The sequence below is a fragment of the Grampus griseus genome (assembly GCF_964374135.1).
Source record: "Grampus griseus genome assembly, chromosome: 2".
In the NCBI taxonomy this organism is placed as follows: Eukaryota; Metazoa; Chordata; class Mammalia; order Artiodactyla; family Delphinidae; genus Grampus; species Grampus griseus.
Genome location: NC_139018.1, coordinates 120,944,027 through 120,967,122, shown reverse-complemented (window position 1 = coordinate 120,967,122; position 23,096 = coordinate 120,944,027). Strand labels below are relative to the sequence as shown.

General features: G+C 41.4%; 1 protein-coding gene across 1 annotated transcript in view; it reads right to left on the bottom strand.

Annotated features, from left to right (window-relative positions):
- The window catches only part of CHRNA7 (cholinergic receptor nicotinic alpha 7 subunit), a gene marked incomplete at both ends in the record, with an annotated part of 127,445 nt that extends 104,824 nt beyond the window's left edge, over positions 1-22,621 (bottom strand). Inside the window, 2 exons of the mRNA XM_082648143.1 lie at positions 22,163-22,302; positions 22,576-22,621. Coding sequence (XP_082504269.1) covers positions 22,163-22,302; positions 22,576-22,621 — 186 coding nt within the window. The remainder of the gene's footprint in view (positions 1-22,162; positions 22,303-22,575) is intronic.
- Between the last annotated feature and the right edge of the window lie 475 nt (positions 22,622-23,096).

Genomic DNA, 23,096 nt, shown 5'->3' with positions numbered 1-23,096 from the left:
TGTTATCACAGGAAGCAGTATAATTTAAGGGGCAGAACCCAAGAGATGTGGCGGGGTTCCTGAGCTCACACAATTACGGAGGGTTGGATCCAGTTTGAAACTCTGTTCTTATGATTCCAAATCTTGTGTTTCTCTCTCAATCTTCCTAGTAGCAACCTGTCAATAAGTAAAGTGTTTTGACATCACAGGAGTAAAAAAGATTAATTCTGATTGGCAGGGATTGGGAAATCTCTTTATAGAAAGTACCCTTTAAACTAGTCTTTGAGCCATCTCAGGCTGCTCCCTGCCGGCAGGGAAAGTGCCTGGACCATATTCCTCCCTCTTCTCCTGCCACTACCTGACTTCCTGTCTGGGGTGGGGGAAGGATGGAGCTCCTGCAGTCCACCCACCGCATGATCCTGATGTGGGGGTCTGGTGAGCTCTCAACAGTCTGTAAACCATCTACAATTTCTCAGCACCTGGTGGCCCCACTATTACAGCTCCCATAAACTGCACCAATGTGGGTGTGCAATCAACAGAATAAGGTGAATAACAGTACATTTGACAAGGCTCACTGCAGTGTTACCAAACTCACTGTCTGTGTGTATGTCTGTCTGTCTACGTATTTTTGCCTTTCTGAGTACTTTTAAGTCCTTCTCTTGAAAGTGGCACACATCTGGAACTTTTTAAAAGTGAACCTGGGGCTGCTGGTTTTAAATAAGTGTGTCTACCCATTTCACAATAGAGTGATTATGGATGAGACTGGGCTTGTTCTGTCATCATGTGCTGCTGTTTTCCCACAGTATTTCGTTGTACTTCTTAAAACCATTTCTAAATATTACTGGAATGTTCAAGTTTCTTTGTTCCAGTTTCCCCTCAAGATTTCAAAATGTTAGAACATCTTTCTGCTCATATAGTGGTTATTTAAAAATTCTGAAAACATATTTTCATTTATATATATACAGAGAGAGAGAGAGAAATACACATATTTGGGTTACAGATTGCTATTAACATTTCAGGGATGGTTGTTGTTTGACACAATTAAGCTTGATGGAATTTTTTTTCTGACCTCTGACTAGTTTTTCTTACACCCCACCTACTTTGTTTAGGGTTTGTTTTGGTTTTTGCATAACTGGAATACATTATCTAGCAATGCTTTCAGATAATCTGTGGGTGGTAAAATGTGGATGGATCCTTGCATATTTGAAAATTTTATTTTTCTACTTGGCTTTGTAGAAATTTGGGGATAATTATCAATTTCTGACATTCTAGCCTACTGTCTTCTCAAAACCCAGTTTGGCAATTATTCTTTGGCGAATGATTTCCCTCTGTTCTGGATGAATTTAAGATTTTTTTCCCTTATCCTTGGTGCGCTGAAATTGAAGTGCTCAGTGGGTCTTTTACATCAAGTTTTCATGTCTTCCTTGAACTCTAGAAGCTTCTTTAAAAAGATCATTTATTTATATTTTTACTTCCCATTTGCTCAGTTATCTCTTTCTGAGATACTTACTAGGCTCAGGTCAGAATTTATTCCAATGCCTGCTGTCAATCCGTGGTTTCCAACTAGTTTCCCATTGACAGGCTTCTTGATAAAATCAGATTCAGGTCTGGCGTGGGAGGTACAAGACAGCCTTGGGACACCTCATTTTATTTTGTTCTAGAAAGCAGAGCAGCTATCAAGGATCATAATGACCCTACCAAAAGGACAGGAGTCACCTTGATAATCTGAGCATCAGAAACAAAAATAACTGGAAGGAAATAAGACACATCAAATACCCCCCAAAATTATTCAAAATAATAATAAAATCTCATTGGTCATCTATTTGGCTATCTTGAATACTGTATAACATATTTAAAAATTAAAAAACAAACAAAAATATCCCCAAACAAAAAATATGAAGAATGCCTGGGTTCAAGTCCCAAAATCTTCTCTGCCTATACAAGAATGGTCCTAATAATATAACACCTCATTCATAGGATCAAAGAAGAGACAAAAATTAGGTGTGTGAAAGTGTCTGAAAACTTTAAATTTACACGCATAGAAATGATGCCATTTTAGGGCGCTTTTCAAATACAGACACTGATATACACCTAAAAATCTACCTATTAGCAGGGGAAACAGGCCCTGAACACCCCCCAGCCCAGGTCTGAGGCAGGAGATGGATGGGCTCCAGGCTAGGCATTTACAACTGGCCTCCTATTTACATTTCTTCTGGCCAGAAAAAAGTGGGCTTCAGGCCAGATACTTACAATTAGCCTCCTGTTTGCATTTCCTGAGACAGCAGATAGGTGGGCTCCAGGTTAGATATTTACAACCAGCCTCCTGTTTGCTCTCCGAAATGAAAGTAACAACAGAAACAGGGTAGCTAGCCAGGCTTTATCTCCTGCAGACACCTTAAGATAAGTCATGGCAGGAACAGACAGGGGCTAAACCTTGTTTGAGTAAAGGATCAATAGGTCATATATTTCCCTTCCTTGGAGCAAAGGAGACACTACACATGGGCAGAAAGGCTCCTTGGGGTCAAACAGGAAGGAGGCACCGCCCCATAATATGTGATGCTAAGGCAGCAGCGACACAGGCCTCTGGGCTGGAATCCATCTGGGAAAAAAGTTTCCCACGCATGTTGGGGAGGGCCCTAGGGCAGGTCAAGTGTGGAAAAAGAAACCAGATAATTGGCCAAAGGTAAACAAGGACCTGAAGAACTGCCCTATATGAATGATTTAACCACCTCTTCACTGTGCTCCTCCTCAGCTCCTCCTCATTAAGGAGGACGCCCACACCCTTTCTCTCTCTCTGCCTTGCTCCTATCTTCACTAAACAAACTGTTTCTCTGTGTGCTCTCCCATCGTGCTGTGTCTCTACTAATAAACTTTGTAGCTGCTTTTACAGTTTTTGCCTCCCTGAGAAATGCATTTTTCACTGGGGGCAAGAGCCAGGGGAAAAAAATAGCTTCTAACCTCTAGCCCTTGCTGGTCTGGTGGCTAGGATTCCTGGTTTTCATCCAGGCTACCCAGGTTCAATTCCTGGGCAGGGAACTAAGATCTCTCTTCACACCACCGCTCAATGCTGCCTCTCCGAGATCAGGTCGACACCCACCACCCTTTCCAGATTTCCTACAACGATGAAGATAAACTCAGAAAGAGTCTCATTTTCCTCCAAAAGAGCAGCCTTTCTGAAATAGGTGCAATCTTTCCAATCCAGAGAAAGCCACATCACATATCCCATCGTACTATTCCCTTCCTCTATTTGAGATTAAGTTTCAAGCTCTTTAAAAGTATTTCTGTCTAATTCTGTGTGCTTTTGTGTGTGTGTGTGGTACGTGGGCCTCTCACTGCTGTGGCCTCTCCCGTTGCGGAGCACAGGCTCCGGACGCACAGGCCCAGCAGCCATGGCTCATGGGCCCAGTCGCTCCGCCGCATGTGGGATCCTCCCAGACCCGGGCACGAACCCGTGTCCCCTGCATCGGCACGCGGACTCTCAACCACTGCGCCACCAGGGAAGCCCCTGTGTGCTTTTAAAGTGACATCTGAAAAAAAAATGGAGGGAGCCGGTGGAAAGCTGGTTTGTGATGACACATCAATGACCAGCTGCTCCCTGCAGATGCAAACCACCACTGGAAAGGAAACACATTTCCTGTCATGAGTATTCATTCCCTTTCAGTTTTTAATTTAATCCACTGCCTATAATTTTTCCTGTCATCGACAATGAAGGTGCCATCTGCACACTGTTGCTCTAATGCATGCCCAATTGTTATTGACAAAGAAGCGTCCTGGGCAATGGCCATCACATTAATTGTTCCATACATGGAACAGGAGGAGGGGTCCAACTGGCCTGACGCCCTCCAAGGGAAAGAAAGGAGGTAAGGGGGACCTTCCTGCAGCTGGGTATCAGTCCAACTCCTGGACAGAGAGCTGCCTTCAATGCCTCTCATTCCTGAGACCAGATGTCAGTACAGACTGCTCCCGGGTATAAAGACTTCCAGAGAAAAGCCTCTGGTGCAGTTTCCATTCACTCTGAAACTTAAAAACACAAGACCACTAATACAGAGGATAAGCCTGATTCGGAGATATTCTCCTATTTCTAAATATCTATGCTGCATGCAATTTTGTCTATAGAATGTGCCCCTGAAGACTAGCCAGAAGCACTTGAATGTCTGCAAATATCGGGATTCTCTGGGCTTTGTCTGTTTTTTTATCAACATGCCTGTTATTCTTTAGTTGCCATCAAGGAATTCTGTTGATCCTCAATCTCCAGATATTTTAGGCAAATATAAAATATTGTTCTAAACGATTCAGTCATAATTTGCTGAATAGCTACAACATTTAATGAAAAAAATCTAAGAGTAATGTTTTTGGATTAAAAAAAAAAACCTTGTAAAATAGTTTTTTAATGTTTTCTCAAGTTTTAAAGTTTTGGACCAACTGATTTTTAAGACCCATAAAATGTTTCATTTACTAATATATAAGCTATAATTTTTTCAAACTAACATACCAAAAAGTTCATTACCTCATTAAGGCTGTCTTTGAAAATAGTCAGTACAGAACTGTTTTAAGTTGCTTAGGACACGGGAATTTTTATTTTTCTCCAGTGTCAGATTATAAGCATCCAAAACAAAAATAAAAACAGAAAATCCATCTCCATCTCATTTGTGAGCCATCAACATCCATCATGAGACCCTGCTTTGAGGTACACCTGCCAGTCCTAATAAATAAACTCATTCTGAAAAGAAGAATATCTCTACCAAAAATTTTCAAATAATCGGGCTTTAATCCTAACAGGAGTCCGAAACTATTTGATATTTTAATAGCTTTCTTAGAATAACTGCATCTCCTTCTACAGGGGCTACATTGAAGGAAACATTCATTTACATTTAAATAAATCATAAATGTAAGAAGTATGTAAAATGCTCATTCTTGATTAAGTCAAAGGTGTAGCCATGGACTAGGACACTACAACTTCTAATTGTATTTTTTTTTAGATAATACCTTGTAGGCATATATTCAATTCACTAAAAACCATTTGAAGGACACGCTCATACACCTTTCCAAGGAACTGCACTGATTTAAGAAAATGACAGACACAATTTTGCCCAAGTCTTCTCCAAACTATCAGTTTGAAGGAACCCATTAAATATCAAAATGAGAGGGGGAGGAACCAAGATGGCAGAGTAGAAGGACGTGCTCTCACTCCCTCTTGCGAGAACACCAGAATCACAACTAGCTGCTGGACAATCATCGACAGGAAGACACTGGAACTCACCAAAAAAGATACCCCACATCCAAAGACAAAGGAGCAGGCACAATGAGACAGTAGGAGAGGCGCAATCACAGCAAAATCAAATCCCATAACTGCTGGGTGGGTGACTCACACACTGGAGAACATTCATACCACAGAAGTCCACCCACTGAAGTGAAAGTTCAGAGCCACACGTCAGGCTTCCCAACCTGGGGGACCGGCAACGGGAGGAGGAATTCCTAGAGAATCAGACGTTGAGGCCTACTGGGAATTGATTGCAGGACTTCGACAGGACTGGGGGAAACAGAGACTCCACTCTTGGAGAGCACACACAAAGTAGTGTGCGCATCGGGACTCGGGAAGGAGCAGTGACCCCATAGGAGACTGAACCAGACCTACCTGCTAGTGTTGGAGGGTCTCCTGCAGAGGCAGGAGGGGGGTCATGGCTCACCATGGGGACAAGTCGGGGCAGCAGAAGTTCTGGGAAGTACTCCTTGGCGTGAGCCGTTCCAGAGTCTGTCATTAGCCCCACAAAAGCGGCCAGGTAGGCTCCAGTGTTGGCTTGCCTCAGTCCAAAAAACCAACAGGGAGGGAACCCAGCCCCACCCATCAACAGTCAAGTGGATTAAAGTTTTACTGAGCTCTGCCCACCAGAGCAACAGTCAGCTCTACCCACCACCAGTCCCTCCCATCAGGAAACTTACACAAGCCTCTTAGATAGCCTCATCCACCAGAGGGCAAACAGCAGAAGCAAGAAGAACTACAATCCTGCAGGCTGTGGAAAAAAAACCCCATCCACAGAAAAACAGACAAGATGAAAAGGCAGAGGGCTATGTACCAGATGAAGGAACAAGATAAAACCCCAGAAAAACAACTAAATGAAGTGGAGATAGGCAACCTTCCAGAAAAAGAATTCAGAATAATGATAGTGACTATATTCCAGGACCTCGGAAAAAGAATGGAAGCGAAGACCGAGAAGATGCAAGAAATGTTTAACAAAGACCTAGAAGAATTAAAGAACAAACAAACAGAGAGGAACAATACAATAACTGAAATGAAAAATACACTAGAAGGAATCAATAGCAGAATAACTGAGGCAGAAGAATGGATAAGTGACCTGGAAGACAATATGGTGGAATTCACTGCTGCAGAACAGAATAAAGAAAAAAGAATGAAAAGAAATGAAGACAGCCTAAGAGACCTCTGGGACAACATTAAACTTAAGAACATTCGCATTACAGGGGTCCCAGAAGGAGAATAGAGAGAGAAAGGACCAGAGAAAATATCTGAAGAGATTATAGTCCAAAACTTCCCTAACATGGGAAAAGAAATAGCCACCCAAGTCCAGAAAGCGCAGCGAGTCCCATAAGGATAAACCAAAGGAAAAACATGCCGAGACACATAGTAATCAAACTGGCAAAAATTAAAGGCAAAGAAAAAATATTGAATGCAGCTAGGGAAAAACAACAAATAACATACAAGGGAACTCACGTAAGGTTAACAACAGATTTCTCAGCAGAAACTCTACAAGCCAGAAGGGAGTGGCATGATCTACTTAAAGTGATGAAAGGGAAGAACCTACAACCAAGATTACTCTACCCAGAAAGGATCTCATCAGATTGGATAGAGAAATCAAAAGCTTTACAGACAAGCAAAAGCTAAGAGAATTCAGCACCACCAAACCAGCTCTACAACAAATGCTAAAGGAACTTCTCTAAGTGGGAAACACAAGAGAAGAAAAGGACCTACAAAAATAAACCCAAAACAATTAAGAAAATGGTAATAGAAACATACATATCGATAATCAGCTTAAACGTGAATGGATTAAATGATCCAACCAAAAGACACAGGCTTACTGAATGGATACAAAAACAAGACCCATATATATGCTGTCTACAAGAGACCCACTTCAGACCTAGGAACACATACAGACTGAAAGTCAGGGGATGGAAAAAGAAATTCCATGCAAGTGGAAATCAAAAGAAAGATGGACTAGCTATACCCATATCAGATAAAATAGACTTAAAAATAAAGAATGTTACAAGACACAAGAAGGACACTACATAATGATCAAGGGATCAATCCAAGAAGAAGATATAACTATTATAAATATATATGCACCCAACATAGGAACACCTCAATACATAAGGCAACTGCTAACACCTATAAAAGAGGAAACAAACAGTAACACAATAATATTGGGGGACTTTAACACCTCACTTACACCAATGGACAGATCATCCAAAATGAAAATAAATAAGGAAACAGAAGCTTTAAATGACACAATAGACCAGATAGATTTAATTGATATTTATAAGACATTCCATCCAAAAACAGCAGAGGATTCTTTCTTCTCAAATGCGCATGGAACATTCTCCAGGATAGATCACATCTTGGGTCACAAATCCAGCCTCAGTAAATTTAAGAAAATTGAAATCATATCAAGCATCTTTTCTGACCACAATGCTATGAGATTAGAAATAAATTACAGGGAAAAAAACGTAAAAAACACAAACACATAGAGGCTAAACAATACATTACTAAATAACCAAAAGATCACTGAAGAAATCAAAGAGGAAATCAAAAAATACCTAGATACAAATGACAATGAAATCATGACTATCCAAAACCTATGGGATGCAGCAAGGGCAGTTCTAAGAAGCAAGTTTGTGGCTATACAAGCCTACCTCAAGAAACAAGAAAAAACTCAAGTAAACAATCTAACCTTACACCTAAAGGACCTAGAGAAAGAAGAACAAACAAAACCGAAAGTTAGCAGAAGGAAAGAAATTATAAAGATCAGAGCAGAAATAAATGAAATAGAAACAAAGAACACAATAGCAAAGATCAATAAAACTAAAAGCCGGTTGTTTGAGAAGATAAACAAAATTGTTTATCATCAAGAAAAAGAGGGAAAGGACTCAAATCAATAAACTTAGAAATGAAAAAGGAGAAGTTACAACAGACACTGCAGAAATACAAGCATCCTAAGAGACTACTACAAGCAACTCTATGCCAATAAAATGGACAACCTGGAAGAAATGGACAAATTCTTAGAAAGGTATAACCTCCCAAGACTGAACCAGGAAGAAACAAATATGAACAGAACAATCACAAGTAATGAAATTGAAACTGGGTTTAAAAATCTTCCAACAAACAAAAGTCCAAGACTAGATGGCTTCATGGGTGAATTCTATCAAACATTTAGAGAAGAGCTAACACCCACCCTTCTCAAACTCCTCCAAAAAAATTGCAGAGGAAGGAACACCCCTAACTCATTTTATGAGGCCAGCATCACCCTGATACCAAAACCAGACAAAGATACTACAAAAAAAGAAAATTACAGACCAATATCACTGATGAATATACATGCAAAAATCCTCAACAAAATACTAGCAAACAGAATCCAACAACACATTAAAAGGATCATACACCATGATCAAGTGGGATTTATCCCAGGGATGCAAGGATTCTTCAATATACGCAAATCAATGTGATACACCATATTAACAAATTGAAGAATAAAAACCATATGATCATCTCAATAGATGCAGAAAAAGCTTTTGACAAAATTCAACACCCATTTATGATAAAAACTCTCCAGAAGGTGGGCATAGAGGGAACCTACCTCAACATAATAAAGGCCATATACGACAAACCCACAGCAAACATCATTCTCAAAGGTGAAAAACTAAAAGCATTTCCTCTAAGATGAGGAACAAGATAAGGATGTCCACTCTCACCACTATTATTCAACATAGTTTTGGAAGTCCTAGCCACGGCAATCAGAGAAGATAAAGAAATAAAAGGAATACAAATCGGAAAAGAAGAAGTAAAACTGTCACTGTTTGCAGATGACATGATACTATACATAGAGAATCCTAAAAATGCCACCAGAAAACTACTAGAGCTAATCAATGAATTTGGTAAAGTTGCAGGATACAAAATTAATGCACTGAAATCTCTTACATTCCTATTCACTAATGATGAAAAATGAAAGGGAAATTAAGGGAACACTCCCATTTACCATTGCAACAAAAAGAATAAAATACCTAGGAATAAACCTACCTAGGGTGACAAAAGACCTGTATGCAGAAAACTATAAGACGCTGATGAAAGAAATTAAAGATGATACAAACAGATGGAGAGATATACCATGTTCTTGGATTGGAAGAATCAATATTGTGAAAATGACTATACTACCCAAAGCAATCTGCAGATTCAATGCCATCCCTATCAAATTACCAATGGCATTTTTTACAGAACTACCACAAATCACCTTAAAATTTGTATGGAGACACAAAAGACCAGGAATAGCCAAAGCAGTCTTGAGGGAAAAAAACGGAGCTGGAGGAATCAGACTCCCCGACTGCAGACTATACTACAAAGCTACAGTAATCAAGACAATATGGTACTGGCACAAAAACAGAAACATAGATCAATGGAACAAGATAGAAAGCCCAGAGATAAACCCACACACCTATGGTCAACTAATCTATGACAAAGGAAACAAAGATATACAATGGCGAAAAGACAGTCTCTTCAATAAGTGGTGCTGGGAAAACTGGACAGCTACATGTAGAAGAATGAAATTAGAACACTCCCTAACACCATACACAAAAATGAACTCAAAATGGATTAGAGACCTAAATGTAAGACTGGACACTATAAAACTCTTAGAGGAAAACATAGGAAGAACACTCTTTGATATAAATCACAGCAAGATCTTTTTTGATCCAACTCCTAGAGTAATGGAAATAAAAATAAAAATAAACAAATGGGACCTAATGAAACTTCAAAGCTTTTACTCAGCAAAGGAAACCATAAACAAGATGAAAAGACAGCCCTCAGAATGGGAGAAAATATTTGCAAACAAATCAACGGACAAAGGATTAATCTCCAAAATATATAAACAGCTCATGCAGCTCAATATTAAAGAAACAACCCAATCCAAAAATGGGCAGAAGACCTAAATAGACATTTCTCCAAAGAAGACATACAGATGGCCAAGAAACACATGAAAAGCTGCTCAACATCACTAATTACTAGAGAAATGGAAATCAAAACTATAATGAGGTATCACCTCACACCAGTTAGAATGGGCATCATCAGAAAATCTACAAACAACAAATGCTGGAGAGGGTTGGTGGGAATGTAAATTGATACAGCCACTATGAAGAACAGACTGGAGGTTCCTTAAAAAACTAAAAATAGAATTACCATATGATCCAGCAATCCCACTACTGGGCATATACCCAGAGAAAGCCATAATTCAAAAACATACATGCACCCGGATCTTCACTGCAGCACTATTTACAATAGCGAGGTCACGGAAGCAACCTAAATGCCCATCAACAGATGAATGGATAAAGAAGATATGGTACATATATACAATGGAATATTACTCAGCCATAAAAAGGAACGAAATTGAGTCATTTGTTGAGACGTGGATGGATCTAGAGACTGTCATACAAAGTGAAGTAAGTGAGAAAGAGAAAAAACAAATATTGTATATTAACGCATGTGTGTGGAACCTAGAAAAATGATACAGATGAACCGGTTTGCAGGGCAGAAGTTGAGACACAGATGTAGAGAACACACATATGGACACCAAGGGGGGAAAACCGCGGTGGGGTGGGGATGGTAGTGTGCTGAATTGGGCAATTGGGATTGACATGTATACCCTGATGTGTATAAAACTGATGACTAATAAGAACCTGCAGTATAAAAAAGCAAACAAATAAAAAAACTAATACTAAACTTTCCTTGGGTAATTTGTATGGAAATATGTTAATATAAATGTTTCAAACATCACATGAATTCTCTAAAAATCTTATATGTTTTGGTATAATGTTATAAGTCATAATTCTAGTTATTACTTTAAAATGTATATCTCAGAAATTTAAAAAAATATATCAAAATGATATTGCAGAAATACTGACATGGATTTGTGAATCAAATAATAAATCAAAAAGAGAAAATAACATATATTTTGCCCATTTGCTTATTTGCTGATAAGAGTATCCTTTAAGTTTCTAGCTTAAGATGTCAGCTTATACTGATCTATTTCCCCTTTCCCCCCAAGACCACTCAAATTAAAATAAAGAAGGGAAACAGTATGTCAATGAAAACATGTTGCCTGCCAGATCAGGAAACAGAGGATGTTGCAGCCATCAAGCCATCATATTACAGCCTCCCTGGGTGGCGAGCCCTGAGGGAACGTGGGATGGAAACAGGATGCCCGCCATCAAGCAGTCGGTCACTGCAGCCACCCCCAAACATGCACCCTGAGGGGACTCAGGATGAGAAAGCACAGGATACTGGCCCCAGAGAGCTGAGGTGCATATCAAAGGAATGATTTCAGTGAGCCCAGACTCTCGCATCTTCCCATACATAGAAAAGCACTGAATTCCTTAACTTGAGATGTCTGGTTTTCTTTAATTAACAGTAATCTTCTGATGTTCTGACCACTTGGTCTTTGCTGCAAAAACTCCCATATACCCTGGCTCCTCCCTTCCCTCTTCAGAGACGAGACGTCGCTCAGAGCTACCTGAGAGGCTGCCTCCCAGGCCTAAGTCCTCAGTCCTGTCCACCAAATAAAACATAATTCTCAACTTTTAGCTTGTGCATTTTTTTCAGTCGACAGGTATGAACTTCCCAAAACAAAGAGAATGGGAATGGGGCCATAAAAAGACAAGGTATTTCAATACACTACAAGAAGAGAACACACACACAGACGGAGGTTTGGTAACTGCAAAAGCAGATGAAGGAAGTCCTGTGCTGAACACTGGGGAGGGGGCTTCAGGATGGAGGTAGCAGGTCTGCCATGTAGAAACCCATAGAGTTCAGAAGTGCCCTGAGTCTGGAGGAGGGCAGGGCGTATGGAGTGGAGCTGTCACAGGTGAATTCAGAGAAAGCTTTGTCAACTCCCTTCTGACAATAATGAGCAACCAGGTTTCTCCTCACTCCACGGAGTGAAAACTCAAACAAACTGATCTGATCAGTGAGCGCTGTACAGTACAATGTGGTAGCCACTCCAAAACGTGGCTCGAGTCGTGGATGTGTGGCCAGTGCTGTGAGCCTAACACACAGAATTTCCACAGCTTAGCTCTGCCCTCCCCTAAAAGCATTAACTATCTCATTAATATTTTTTATGTTTGCTACCCATTGCAACTTTAATAATTTAGGAATACTAGGCTAAGTAAGATACTTATTAAAATTAATGTTCCCTGCACCATTTTCCTTTTTAAATGTGACCACCAGAAAATCTAAAATCACATCTGGAGCTGATATTACATTTCTATTGGACAGCCCTGAATTAGGGAACAAAGAAGCTAACGAAGAAGAGAAACTAACACAGTAATATGAAGCAATTATACGCCAATAAAGATCTATTAAAAAAAAGAGGTGCCTTGAAGCAAAGCATTCAGTCCTTGAGCATTTAGGGTCCTCAAAAATGTAACAGCCCCCATCTGATATAGCACTTCTATCAATGTTTCTGTTCCCAATTTAAAAACAGGAAGAGAATACTAAGAATCAGAAGGCACTTTAGGAAGTCTTGCCAAACAAATAGTAAAAATAAACAGAAAGACAAATAAGCAAAATTAAAAGAAAGGAAGAAAAGTAACCCTACCCTAGAAGAAATAACATTGTTTGGTTTAAAACAAATGAACTACAAAAATAAAGAAGGAAAGGACAACCCTCCAAGCGGTATCCTCAGAGAAAGAGGGGCAAATGTACAAAGGACAGAGGGAACAGCAAAAGGAAGACACAGAGGACGGACAGCGTGACCAAAGACATCGGGAAAGGAAGGTACAATAAGGTTTGGTGAAGAAGATAAAAAGGGAGAGCGTCTCAGCTTGACCCCAGATCAGCTGACAACAGGAACACTCAACTGAATGGCATGGAAGCCACAGCACTAAACCCACACAGAAGGAAACAGGGGCTTAGAAAAATGGTTTTGCAGAGAACAGTGCTTACACTGTCACAGAATCGTGAGGGCTGCTTTTTTTTTTCTTTTTAAGTTGAATCAAGCCAACTTTAAATTACAAAGAAATTAAATATGGCTAAAGAATGGAATGTACATGTTACCAACATGGAGATGGAAGGACTTCGAGAGAAGTAGGGACAGAACGGGAGTGATTACAGAAAAGGAAAACTGAATTCCAGGTGACAGAAATAACAAGAAGCTTTAAGACTGTCTTTTTTTATTTTTCACCAAGTTAGTTTGTAGATATAGTTAAGATTACTCTTAATTTTTTATTGAGGTAACTTTTTAAAATTTATTTTATTGAAGTAGAGTTGATTTACAATGTTGTATTAGTTTCTGCTATACAACAAAGTGATTCAGTTATACATATACATTCTTTTTCATATTCTTTTCCATATGGTTTATCACAGGATATTGAATATAGCTCCCTGTGCTATACAGTAGGACCTTGTTATTTATCCATTCTATATGTAATAGTTTGCATCTGCTAATCCCAAATTCCCAATCTATCCCTCTGCCAACCCCTCTTCCCCTTAGCAACCTATGTCTGCGAGTCTGTTTCTCGTTCTAGATATGTTTGTGTCATATTTTAGATTTCACATATAATTGATATCACAATATTGGTTTATAACATCATATAAGTTTGACCTATACATTACATTTCAACTTCTGTACACACTGCAGCATGCTCACCACCAGAAGGTTAATTTCCATCTGTCACCATCCTGTTGATGCCCTTAACCCGTTTTGCCCTTCTGAAGATGCGAAAGTGAGCAGTGGAAGAAGTGAGAACAGAGGTTAAGAGAGGAGGTGCGGAGAGCTGTGAATGAGCCAAGTTCATATCTGTCATAACAGGAATTCACAGAAAATGGGTAAAGTTGATCAATCCAGGAAGAGGACTATAAACAGAGTATTAAAATAGGAGTCATAATCAGAAACAGAGGCAGCTGAAGGTCTTTGGGAAATGGTCAGCAATGGGAAATGTGGAGAGGGCCCAGGACTTTTCAGAAGTCCTTTACTGTTAGCTCTTTAAATGCTGTGTGTGCCCTGCTGACATTTATTTGTGTGTGTGTGTTCCAGTAAGACTTTATTTACAAAAACAGGCAGTGGGCAGATTTTTAATCTGTGGGCTATAGTTTGTAATCCCTGCTTTATTCATTTTTACTACTTTGCATCTGCTAACCCCAAACTCCCAATCCATCCCTCCCCTACCCCCTCCTTGGCAACCACAAGTCTGTTTTCTATGTCTGTGAGTCTCTTTCTGTTTTGTAGATAGGTTCATTTGTGTCATATTAAAAATGGCATAGCCCCTACATTTTCTCCGTATTATGCACACGCTAAATAACTGAAATGTCCGTTTGGGGGCAGACACAGTGGATAAGACAATGTCTAAATGTGAGAAAGTTCACCAATTGTGCAGTCATTACACTAACAACCCTTAAATTATCCTTGAAAAACAAAATAATCATCAGTCGAGATTTCCACGTGAAGGTAAAACAACAACAACAAAAAGCCTGTAAAAGCAAATATATAGGAAAGTATCTTCATGAGCTTGAGGAAGGGTAGGACTTTCTAAAGATAACATAAGCCCTAAACATAGAAGAAACGAATTACAAAATTAGGCAATTAAGAATTTCTGTTCATCAAAAGATACCATTTATCTGTAAGCATATTCTACTTCAATTAAAAGTTTACAAAAGAGGGAAAGAATATGAAGAGTGAAAAGACCAGCCAAAGAGTCAAAGAAAATACTTGCAAAAATATTTTACAAAGGGCTCATGTCCATAATACAGAAAAACTCATACAAATACCAATAAGGAAAAAACAAAACCACACACACACACACACACACACAACACACACAAAGATAAAAATAGGCAAGAGATATGAATAAACACTTTGTAACACTTTGTAAGAGAAGATGATATCCAAGTGGAAAATTAACAAATGAAAATGTCCTCGACTTTATTGGTAATCAGGAAACTGCTAATTAAAATCACAAGGAAGTATCACTCCCCACCCACCAGAATGGTAAATTTAAAAGACTAAAATCCAAAGTGTGGGTGATTATGTAGAACAAGAAGAATTTTTCAGACGCTGCTGGTGAGAATGTTAATTGGTATAATCATTTTGAAAAGGGTTTGGCTTCATCTGGAAAAGTTAAAGATATGGCATCCTATGGCCTGGCTAGTGCCCTCCTATATATATACATACGTGATAGAAATACAAATACATGTGCATCAAAAGACATGAGCAATTAGAATATTCATGGCAGTGTCCTTCATAAGACAAAAGCTAGAAACAACTTAAATCTCCATCAACAGAATAACAAATCATGTTATATCCACTTGATAAAAATGAATAAACTGCAGCAACAGGCAAGAACTTGGGTGACTCTCACAAAAATAAAAGTGAGTAAAAGAAAACAAAAGAATACATATTGTGTGCTGTGTGATTCCACTTGTATAAAGTTCTGGAGAAGGGCAAAACTAAACCCTTGCACTTGATTTCATGTTAATGGTTTTCCAGTGGGAAAAAAGGGGGGAAGAGACGTCCTGGGTGGTGGTTACCTGCGTGGGTTCACTGTGATAATTCACCAAGTTGGTTTTGATATTGTGCTACACGGTGGATACATATTACACTGCAATTCAAAGTTGAAGATGACTTCAAAAATGAAATCTGCCTAAGAGCTAGCCAGCATATTAAAGGTTACTGCAAATGTCAATAAAACATCTTAAGAAAAAACAGTGAATAAAAGAATGTTTCCAGAACAGTGATTTCAATTGTAAATGTTATCAATTTGAGTTTAATCAATCAGTGAGCAGCCTCGGATTAATTTGCTTAATCTGAGCCCCTCCATATGACACACTGTATGTGTGAGCTTCTAAAGACGGCTGCAGTAGAGTAGAAAACCATTTTACGATTCTGACGTTTCAAAACACCTGGAACTCAACCTGACCACTTGCCTTCTCTCCACAAAATAAAACAAACACATTTATTCTTGCTCAGACACACACACACAAGGGGGGATGGGTCAGCTCCTCCTTCTACTACCTGACTACCTGACTCAGAGCATGGAGTCAGCCCTGTGTCCAGGCCTCTCCCACAGCCTCCTCCCCTGCAGGATTTTAAACAATTCCTTACTTAATTTCATGTTAGTTTCAGCCAATTATTTGGCTCTCTGGGAGCTATGACTCCATGGCTTTTGCTGTAACTTCTAGCTTTTTCTCTTGGAAACTTAAGCATATTATGTGATGTCTTATGATATCCAAAAACATATTCAAAAAGGAGAGATAAGAGTCATAGGGGTGTGTGTGTGTGTGTGTGTGTGTGTGTGTTTATACACAAATAAATGTGCACATGCAAACTTTTTTACAATGGTTTTGGTTTTTACTTTGAGGGCTCTTTTTGCTAAAACAGTTTATAGCTAATGTAGAGTGGGAATAAGGAAATCACTGAAATAAAGAGCATGGGAATCAGAAAGTTCCAAATTACTTTCGTCTTCTCTAAGAAGTAAAACACTACCTAATCCTGATAAATCAATAAGGGAGCAGAGATTTTCACTGGCATCTCTCCATGACAAGACCACTTCTCTTCCTTTAACAGCATGTCAAGGATGAATCAGGAGCTCTGAGAGAACTGAGCCTCTGGGGAATATCTTCAGGGGTAGACTTGAAAGGCAACATTTACAAGAGAGCTTCCTTTATTAAAAGTGCCCATAATCCCCAGCCTATAAAGCTAAAAGAATTTTGTACGTTTATGTTCCAGAGCCATAAAGAGGTTTAAGAGGGATACAATTTCTACCTTAATAAATCTGGATCAATTACAAAGGTGCATGGTAAACAAGTTTTAATTTAGAATTTCAGTTCTGCTACCAGCAATGATGAACAAGGTAGTTCTCACCAGCCCTCCGGTGAGAATAATTAGAAAAATGCAATGATCATGTGCATGAAGGCACCAGATAACTAGCAGGGCAATGATGAACAGCAGGGCCAAGGTCCAGAAAAGGGAAGTTTAGGAAAATAACAGGATCTGGGGCCATTTTTCCAGAGCCATGTGATGATTTCTAAAGCAACGCCTACAATGCCAAAAGTTTAAACAGATCTTGGCAGACTCAACAGCTAGCAGGACAAATAGGGGTGCAGGGTCCACAGAAAAGAAGAAAGACCCTGCTAAATTCTCTATTTGCACACCCTAAAACATATATGCAAAATTCAGAAACTAACCAGCCCTCCCAGGAACGGAAGCCCAGGTCCTCCTCTACTCAGTCACTAACTGGATTAAGGTGATTTGTGCTTGCTGGTAGCTACAGCCTGTGTGTTGGTCAGAAGCAAACATAAAACTAGAGGGAGGCAGTGTCAAGATCTTCAAATTATCTCTGTGATTTTTCACATACAAAATCTGGGATAAAACTTAAAAGCATCCAGGTTTAGAAGTAACATCATGAATCATTTCAATAAATACTTTGTGAGAGATTTCTAAAATAAAAATAGGAACAGGGATTGAATATGCAGTGATAGTGAGAGTTATGTAATAGTGGGGAAAGAACACAATTTTGTTTTAAAACTCAGTTTATTACTTGGCCTATTTACGTCACTTTAAAAGTAATGCCTGCTAATATTGTTTAAGGCACCATAATGGTGTTATGCTATTTCAATTTTTAAATATTTCTCTAAACATCCCAAAACACAGAGAAAAGACAGCCTGAACTGCACCAGAAGGCCTTGAGTGATGGTGATTTGGGTGATTTTCCCCCCTGCAGTCCTTTTTTTGTTTAATTTGATTTCTTGCACAAAACACGTATCTGTAGCTGTAAGAAATACCATTTATAAAAACATTATTAGGATAATTACATAACTGCACCTTGGGTTTTCTTCATAAACTGTCTTCAAGGTGTGCAATTTTTACAGCAAATATTTGGTAATATTAAGTTAGAGTTGTAGCATTTTACATAGTGAACAGTAAATATAAAATCATAAGTCTGACAAACCAGAGCAGAGGCCAAGGGATTTCAGATAACACACAAGCCCTCAGACACTGGGCTCCACACCCATGCCTGCCCTCTGCAGTAGCAAACCCCAAATGCACAACCACTTTGTTCTGCTGTCTTGTGACTAAAGCTTCTAAAAAGTTGACTCTGCAATCCCAAATGTACAAAAGAACAAAAATCATCCATGCATCATTATATGTTATACATTTCCGTATAATATTGTGTTGATTCCTATTATTCATTTTAAATACCTTGCCTTCTGGCCATGCTTTCATAACTGTACACATTTATTTTATGCAAATCAACACTCGGAATGGCCTTCAGATATATGTGTACAGGTGAATGACTAAATGGCATGCACAAAGGAGAAATATTATGGAAACTGTTGGTAGTTTAAGAACCTTACACTTGCATCACTTCAAAATGATTTCTTAGGTATTATCTCATTCCCAGCCCAGATACAAGCCCATGAGGTAAATTAATAATCACCATAAGTCAGAGTATGCATTTAGGTACTTTCACTCAATAAATTTATCTATATACCTACATGAAGTTCACATACACAGTTATATATCATAGATAGTATACCCAAAATGCCTCTGGAATCTGTCCACGTCTCCACATTCCCACAGTGACCGTTCTAGTTTCGACCTCTTCATCCTTTGCCTACACTTTCTCTTCTCTTTAATCTGTCCCACACATACACTGCCCTTAGCATCCTCAATCTAAACACAGATCTAGTAACATCCCTCCTCTTGATTAAAAATCCACCACCCCTTCCCATGCTTCACCTCGTGCCTCACCAAGGGGGCCTGGTAAAACTATCCCTCTAAAAACACAGGCTTTGTCTTTAGAAATTTATGCACATTTTTTTCATTCTAGTCTATAATTCATACTTGTTGGATTGAATACAAATATAATGGTTTGGACTGTTTCCATTTCTAGGAAAATATGCAATGGCAAGCTGGTCTTGCAGCTTCACAAATCCTCTAGCACACCACCACCTCCGCCTCATGTCCTGGGAGATACCCAGGCGAGAGTCCAGGGCAAAATGTAAACTCTGCAGAGCCACTTGACACACCTCACATTCAACACCTCTTCTGTCTACAGTATGAACTCACCTCAGGCCTCCCACCAAAAGATAACCCCATCCTTGCAAGGTGTGTTTCTAGAACATCATTCTTACAAAAGGGTACCTAAGAGAAAGTTAGTAGTTTTGTTAGTATGATATCCCTCCTTTAAAACATTCTCAATACACATAGCACATTCAAGTTTCTGAAAAGTTTTTCAGCAAAACCCGCAGCGAAGATCAACTGGGAGCCAGTGTTCCACAGAACACACCTTGTTGAGGGTGTGCCGTCCTCACCCCACTCTCATTTTTCCTCACCCTGTTCGTCTCACCTGGAAAGCCTTTCTTATTTTCTCCAACTGGCAAACTTCTACTCCCCTTTAGAAATCTAATTCCTAGCCATCCTAGCTGGAAGTAAATATTTCCTACTATGTGTGTCTGTACCACTTTACAGACATTTGTGTTCAATTACACGTGATGTAATCTTGGATTTACACGTCAGTCTCCCTAGATAGACTGTGAATTCTAGAAGTAGAAATAATCCCTTAACCAGGTATAAGTTCCCAGAACCTAGCAACGTCCACAAGTCCTTCAATAAGTGTGTGTGGAATAAGTTGATAAACAGGTAAATGATCTTCCATGAAAATAAGATATGTAGAATCACACATTATCTCCCTATTACTCCCACCAGGAAATCTCTGCTGGCAGAAAGGGCAACAATAACAAGATTTGGGAGAAAAAATGTTCTCTAGAACAGCCCAGTCAGAATGGGCAAAGGACCCCTGGAACAAAATTTGTAAACAGAACCTGACAACAGTTAGGGCTCTGCCACATGAATCACTTATGAGTCACTGTATCTCTGTCCAGGGTCTCAAGAGTCTGGCTGGAAAGCCCTGGCTCTGCTTCAAAACCAGACAGAGCCGAGTCCTGCTGGAATACAAATGTTTGCATATTTCATTATTTCTAATAGAGAGACTTCCTTTTCACCCAGGATCTCAGGATAGTTACATTCAGTCAGTTACACTCAGGCAGTTTAAATAAATTAAGCTGACTTCTTTCTGCAAAAGAAGTTACAGATTCTAAAGGAGGCAGGAGATGCAAAGGGCTTGCAAGGCAAATGTGGATGTTCCACACAGCCTTGCCTCTAACCAATGAGCAACCCTGGGCAAGAGACCAACCTTGGGCAAGACCCTTCTAGGCACTGACATCCCAACCCTTGAGTTGAGTAGCTACATAATGAAGATCAAGCAAACCTTCGGTGAATCACCAGTGTGTGGCAAGCACTTTCTCTTATTTAATCCTCTCAAAACCCTGTGAAGTGAGTATTATTATTCTCATTTTACACATGAGGAAACAGGGCTTAGAAAGATAAAGTAATTTGCTCAAGGCCACTCCATGAGCTCACAGGATTGCTGGGCTGGGAAGTCAAATGCATTCCCGGCTAGATCCACAGTGAGAACAATGTATTAACTGGAAAATACAGACTCAGGATGTTTAAGAAACTTTCCTCAGAACAACCAGCCAGAAACGAGCAGAGCCAGAACCTACCAAAGGTCCCAAGCACAAATCCTGAGCTCTCTGAAGTAACAGAGAAGCTGCTCCATAAAGCACTTGCCTCCCCAAATGCCGCAGGCCTGTGCTGCTCCAAAGCCCCTGTAACTCCATTTCTCCACCACGGCTCCGCTTAACACCGGGGCAGTTTTCCCAGCCCCTCTTCCCCTAACCCCATATCTCCATCCTTTCCCCTTTCCTGAAGCCCAAGCTCTGTAAACAGGAATTTTTGCCCTGGTAACCCACGAGACAGCACTTGTCTGCCTTTACAGCTCTCCTCTGTGATAACCTGCCCACGTCATCGCACGCACGTTCAATATTTTGAAGCATAGGGTCTATCTGTAGAAGGAAGTACATATTTAACACAGGTGTCATGTGGGAAAGCAAGCCATTCATCACAGCAATTTAACTAGGTTAAGTGATGCAACATACATCAGTGTAAGAGAACGGGCACTCTTTATTTTCAGGACTATGAAATCTTACCTGTCTTTTTCCACCTCTAATCTGCACACCTCTGGAGGCTCTTAGCACTTTCTACCTATTGTAGCTATTCTCACACTCCCTTCCTACCACATTCTTCCCTCCCTGAAACAGCGTCACACCTGTACACTTCTCCAGAGCACAGTCCAATGAATGCCTTGTACAAGCTAGACACTGAAATCCATTTATAATGACTTAAACACTTTTGTAAAATATTTATATCGTATGAGGATGTGCCAACTGAATATCCAATATCCATATTTAATATGTGACAACCGAATATCCAAAGCAGTCTAGAAGAGCGAAAGAACAAACTTACCCAGATATTACACAGATCTGCCAATTGAAGTGCGCAAGCCCGTGGGGCTGAAAGCAGCTGCCTGAAGGAGCAGACGAGTGTATCCCGGCGGCGGAGTTTTGCTCATCCTCAAAGCAAGACGACCCGCACTACCCTCACCAGGAAGGCAAAGAATGCCCATTACTGGAATTGGGGAGGGGGTCTAAATGCTCAGAGTTGGCCCTTTGCCTGGACAGATGAACCAGCTGCAAAGCCCAGGGCCAGGCCTCTACCCAGAGAAGGTGCATACCACGGGCAGCAGAAAAGCCTAGAAATGTCTAAATTGACTCCAAATGTCGGACTGCATGCCAATACTTATACCATAAGGGGTACTAATACGTGATCATTCAGACCTGTTCTTGAGGATTCCCGGCTCGGGACGGAGACACTTTCGTCCTGAGTTTCTAAACCGAGGGCAAGGCGGGTCTGAAGTACCCGCGCACAGGTGGCCGGGGCGCGCGCCAGGCTCCTCCCAGGCGACCGGGGAAACCGAGGCACGCGGCGGCGGGCAGGGCCGGGCCGGGACTCACCACGTCCATGATCTGCAGAAGGCTCAGAGAAAAGTAGACGGTGAGCGGCTGCGAGTCGTTGGCCACGGGCCTCTCCAAAGGATTGTAGTTCTTGACCAGGTCCTTGTAGAGCTTCCTCTGGAACTCGCCTTGCAGGGACACTTCAGGAGAGGAGAGAAGAACCGGGCGGGCTGCTCAAGGAAGGCCAGAGGGGATGCGCTCCGCGCACCCTGCCCGCACCCCCGGCCGCCCAAGCAGCGCAGCCCAGACGCGCAAGGCTCGCCTTCCCCCGTCACCGCCGACAGTGACCCCCGCCGTCCCCGGCGGGAGCGAACCCCCAAACCCGGGCCCGGCGCGGGGCGCCCCAAGCCACCCGGGATGCGCCCGGGATTCCGCGGACGAAGAGTGGAGGGCGGGGAGACCAGCGGCTTTACCGTGCAGGAGCGACGCGGCCAGCACCAGGCACAGTAAGCGCCGCATTTTGGGGCTGGAGCTGCGCGTCTCGGAAGTCGGCCCGGGCCTGCGCCTGCGGCCGCAGAGCCGCTTCTCGCGGTTCGGCTCGCGCGCCTTTAAAGAGCCGAGCGCGCGCCCCCGCCCCGGCCACCCCCGCGCGCCTCTCCACGTGACGAGCCCCGCCCCCGCCCCCCCGCGCCCCTCCCACCCGTCCCTTCGGGCCCACCACCCCGCCCGCCGGCCCTCGGGCTCCTAGGCGGCCACAGTGGGGGACAGTAGCCCGAGCGCTCCCGGGGAGGTGCGCCCCGCCTCTGTCTCCACCAAGCGGTCCCCGCGCTCCAGAGGCTGTCCAAGGCTGGGCTCTGCCGGTCCCTTATGTCCTTTGTCCCCACTCCGCTCGCTGACGCTCTCAGAAGCTGCGCCGGGTCGGTGGGAGAACGCCGGGACCCTCAAGGGTCCGGTTCTCCAGGGCCCTTCCTACCCCCCGCCGGGGCGGGGTGCA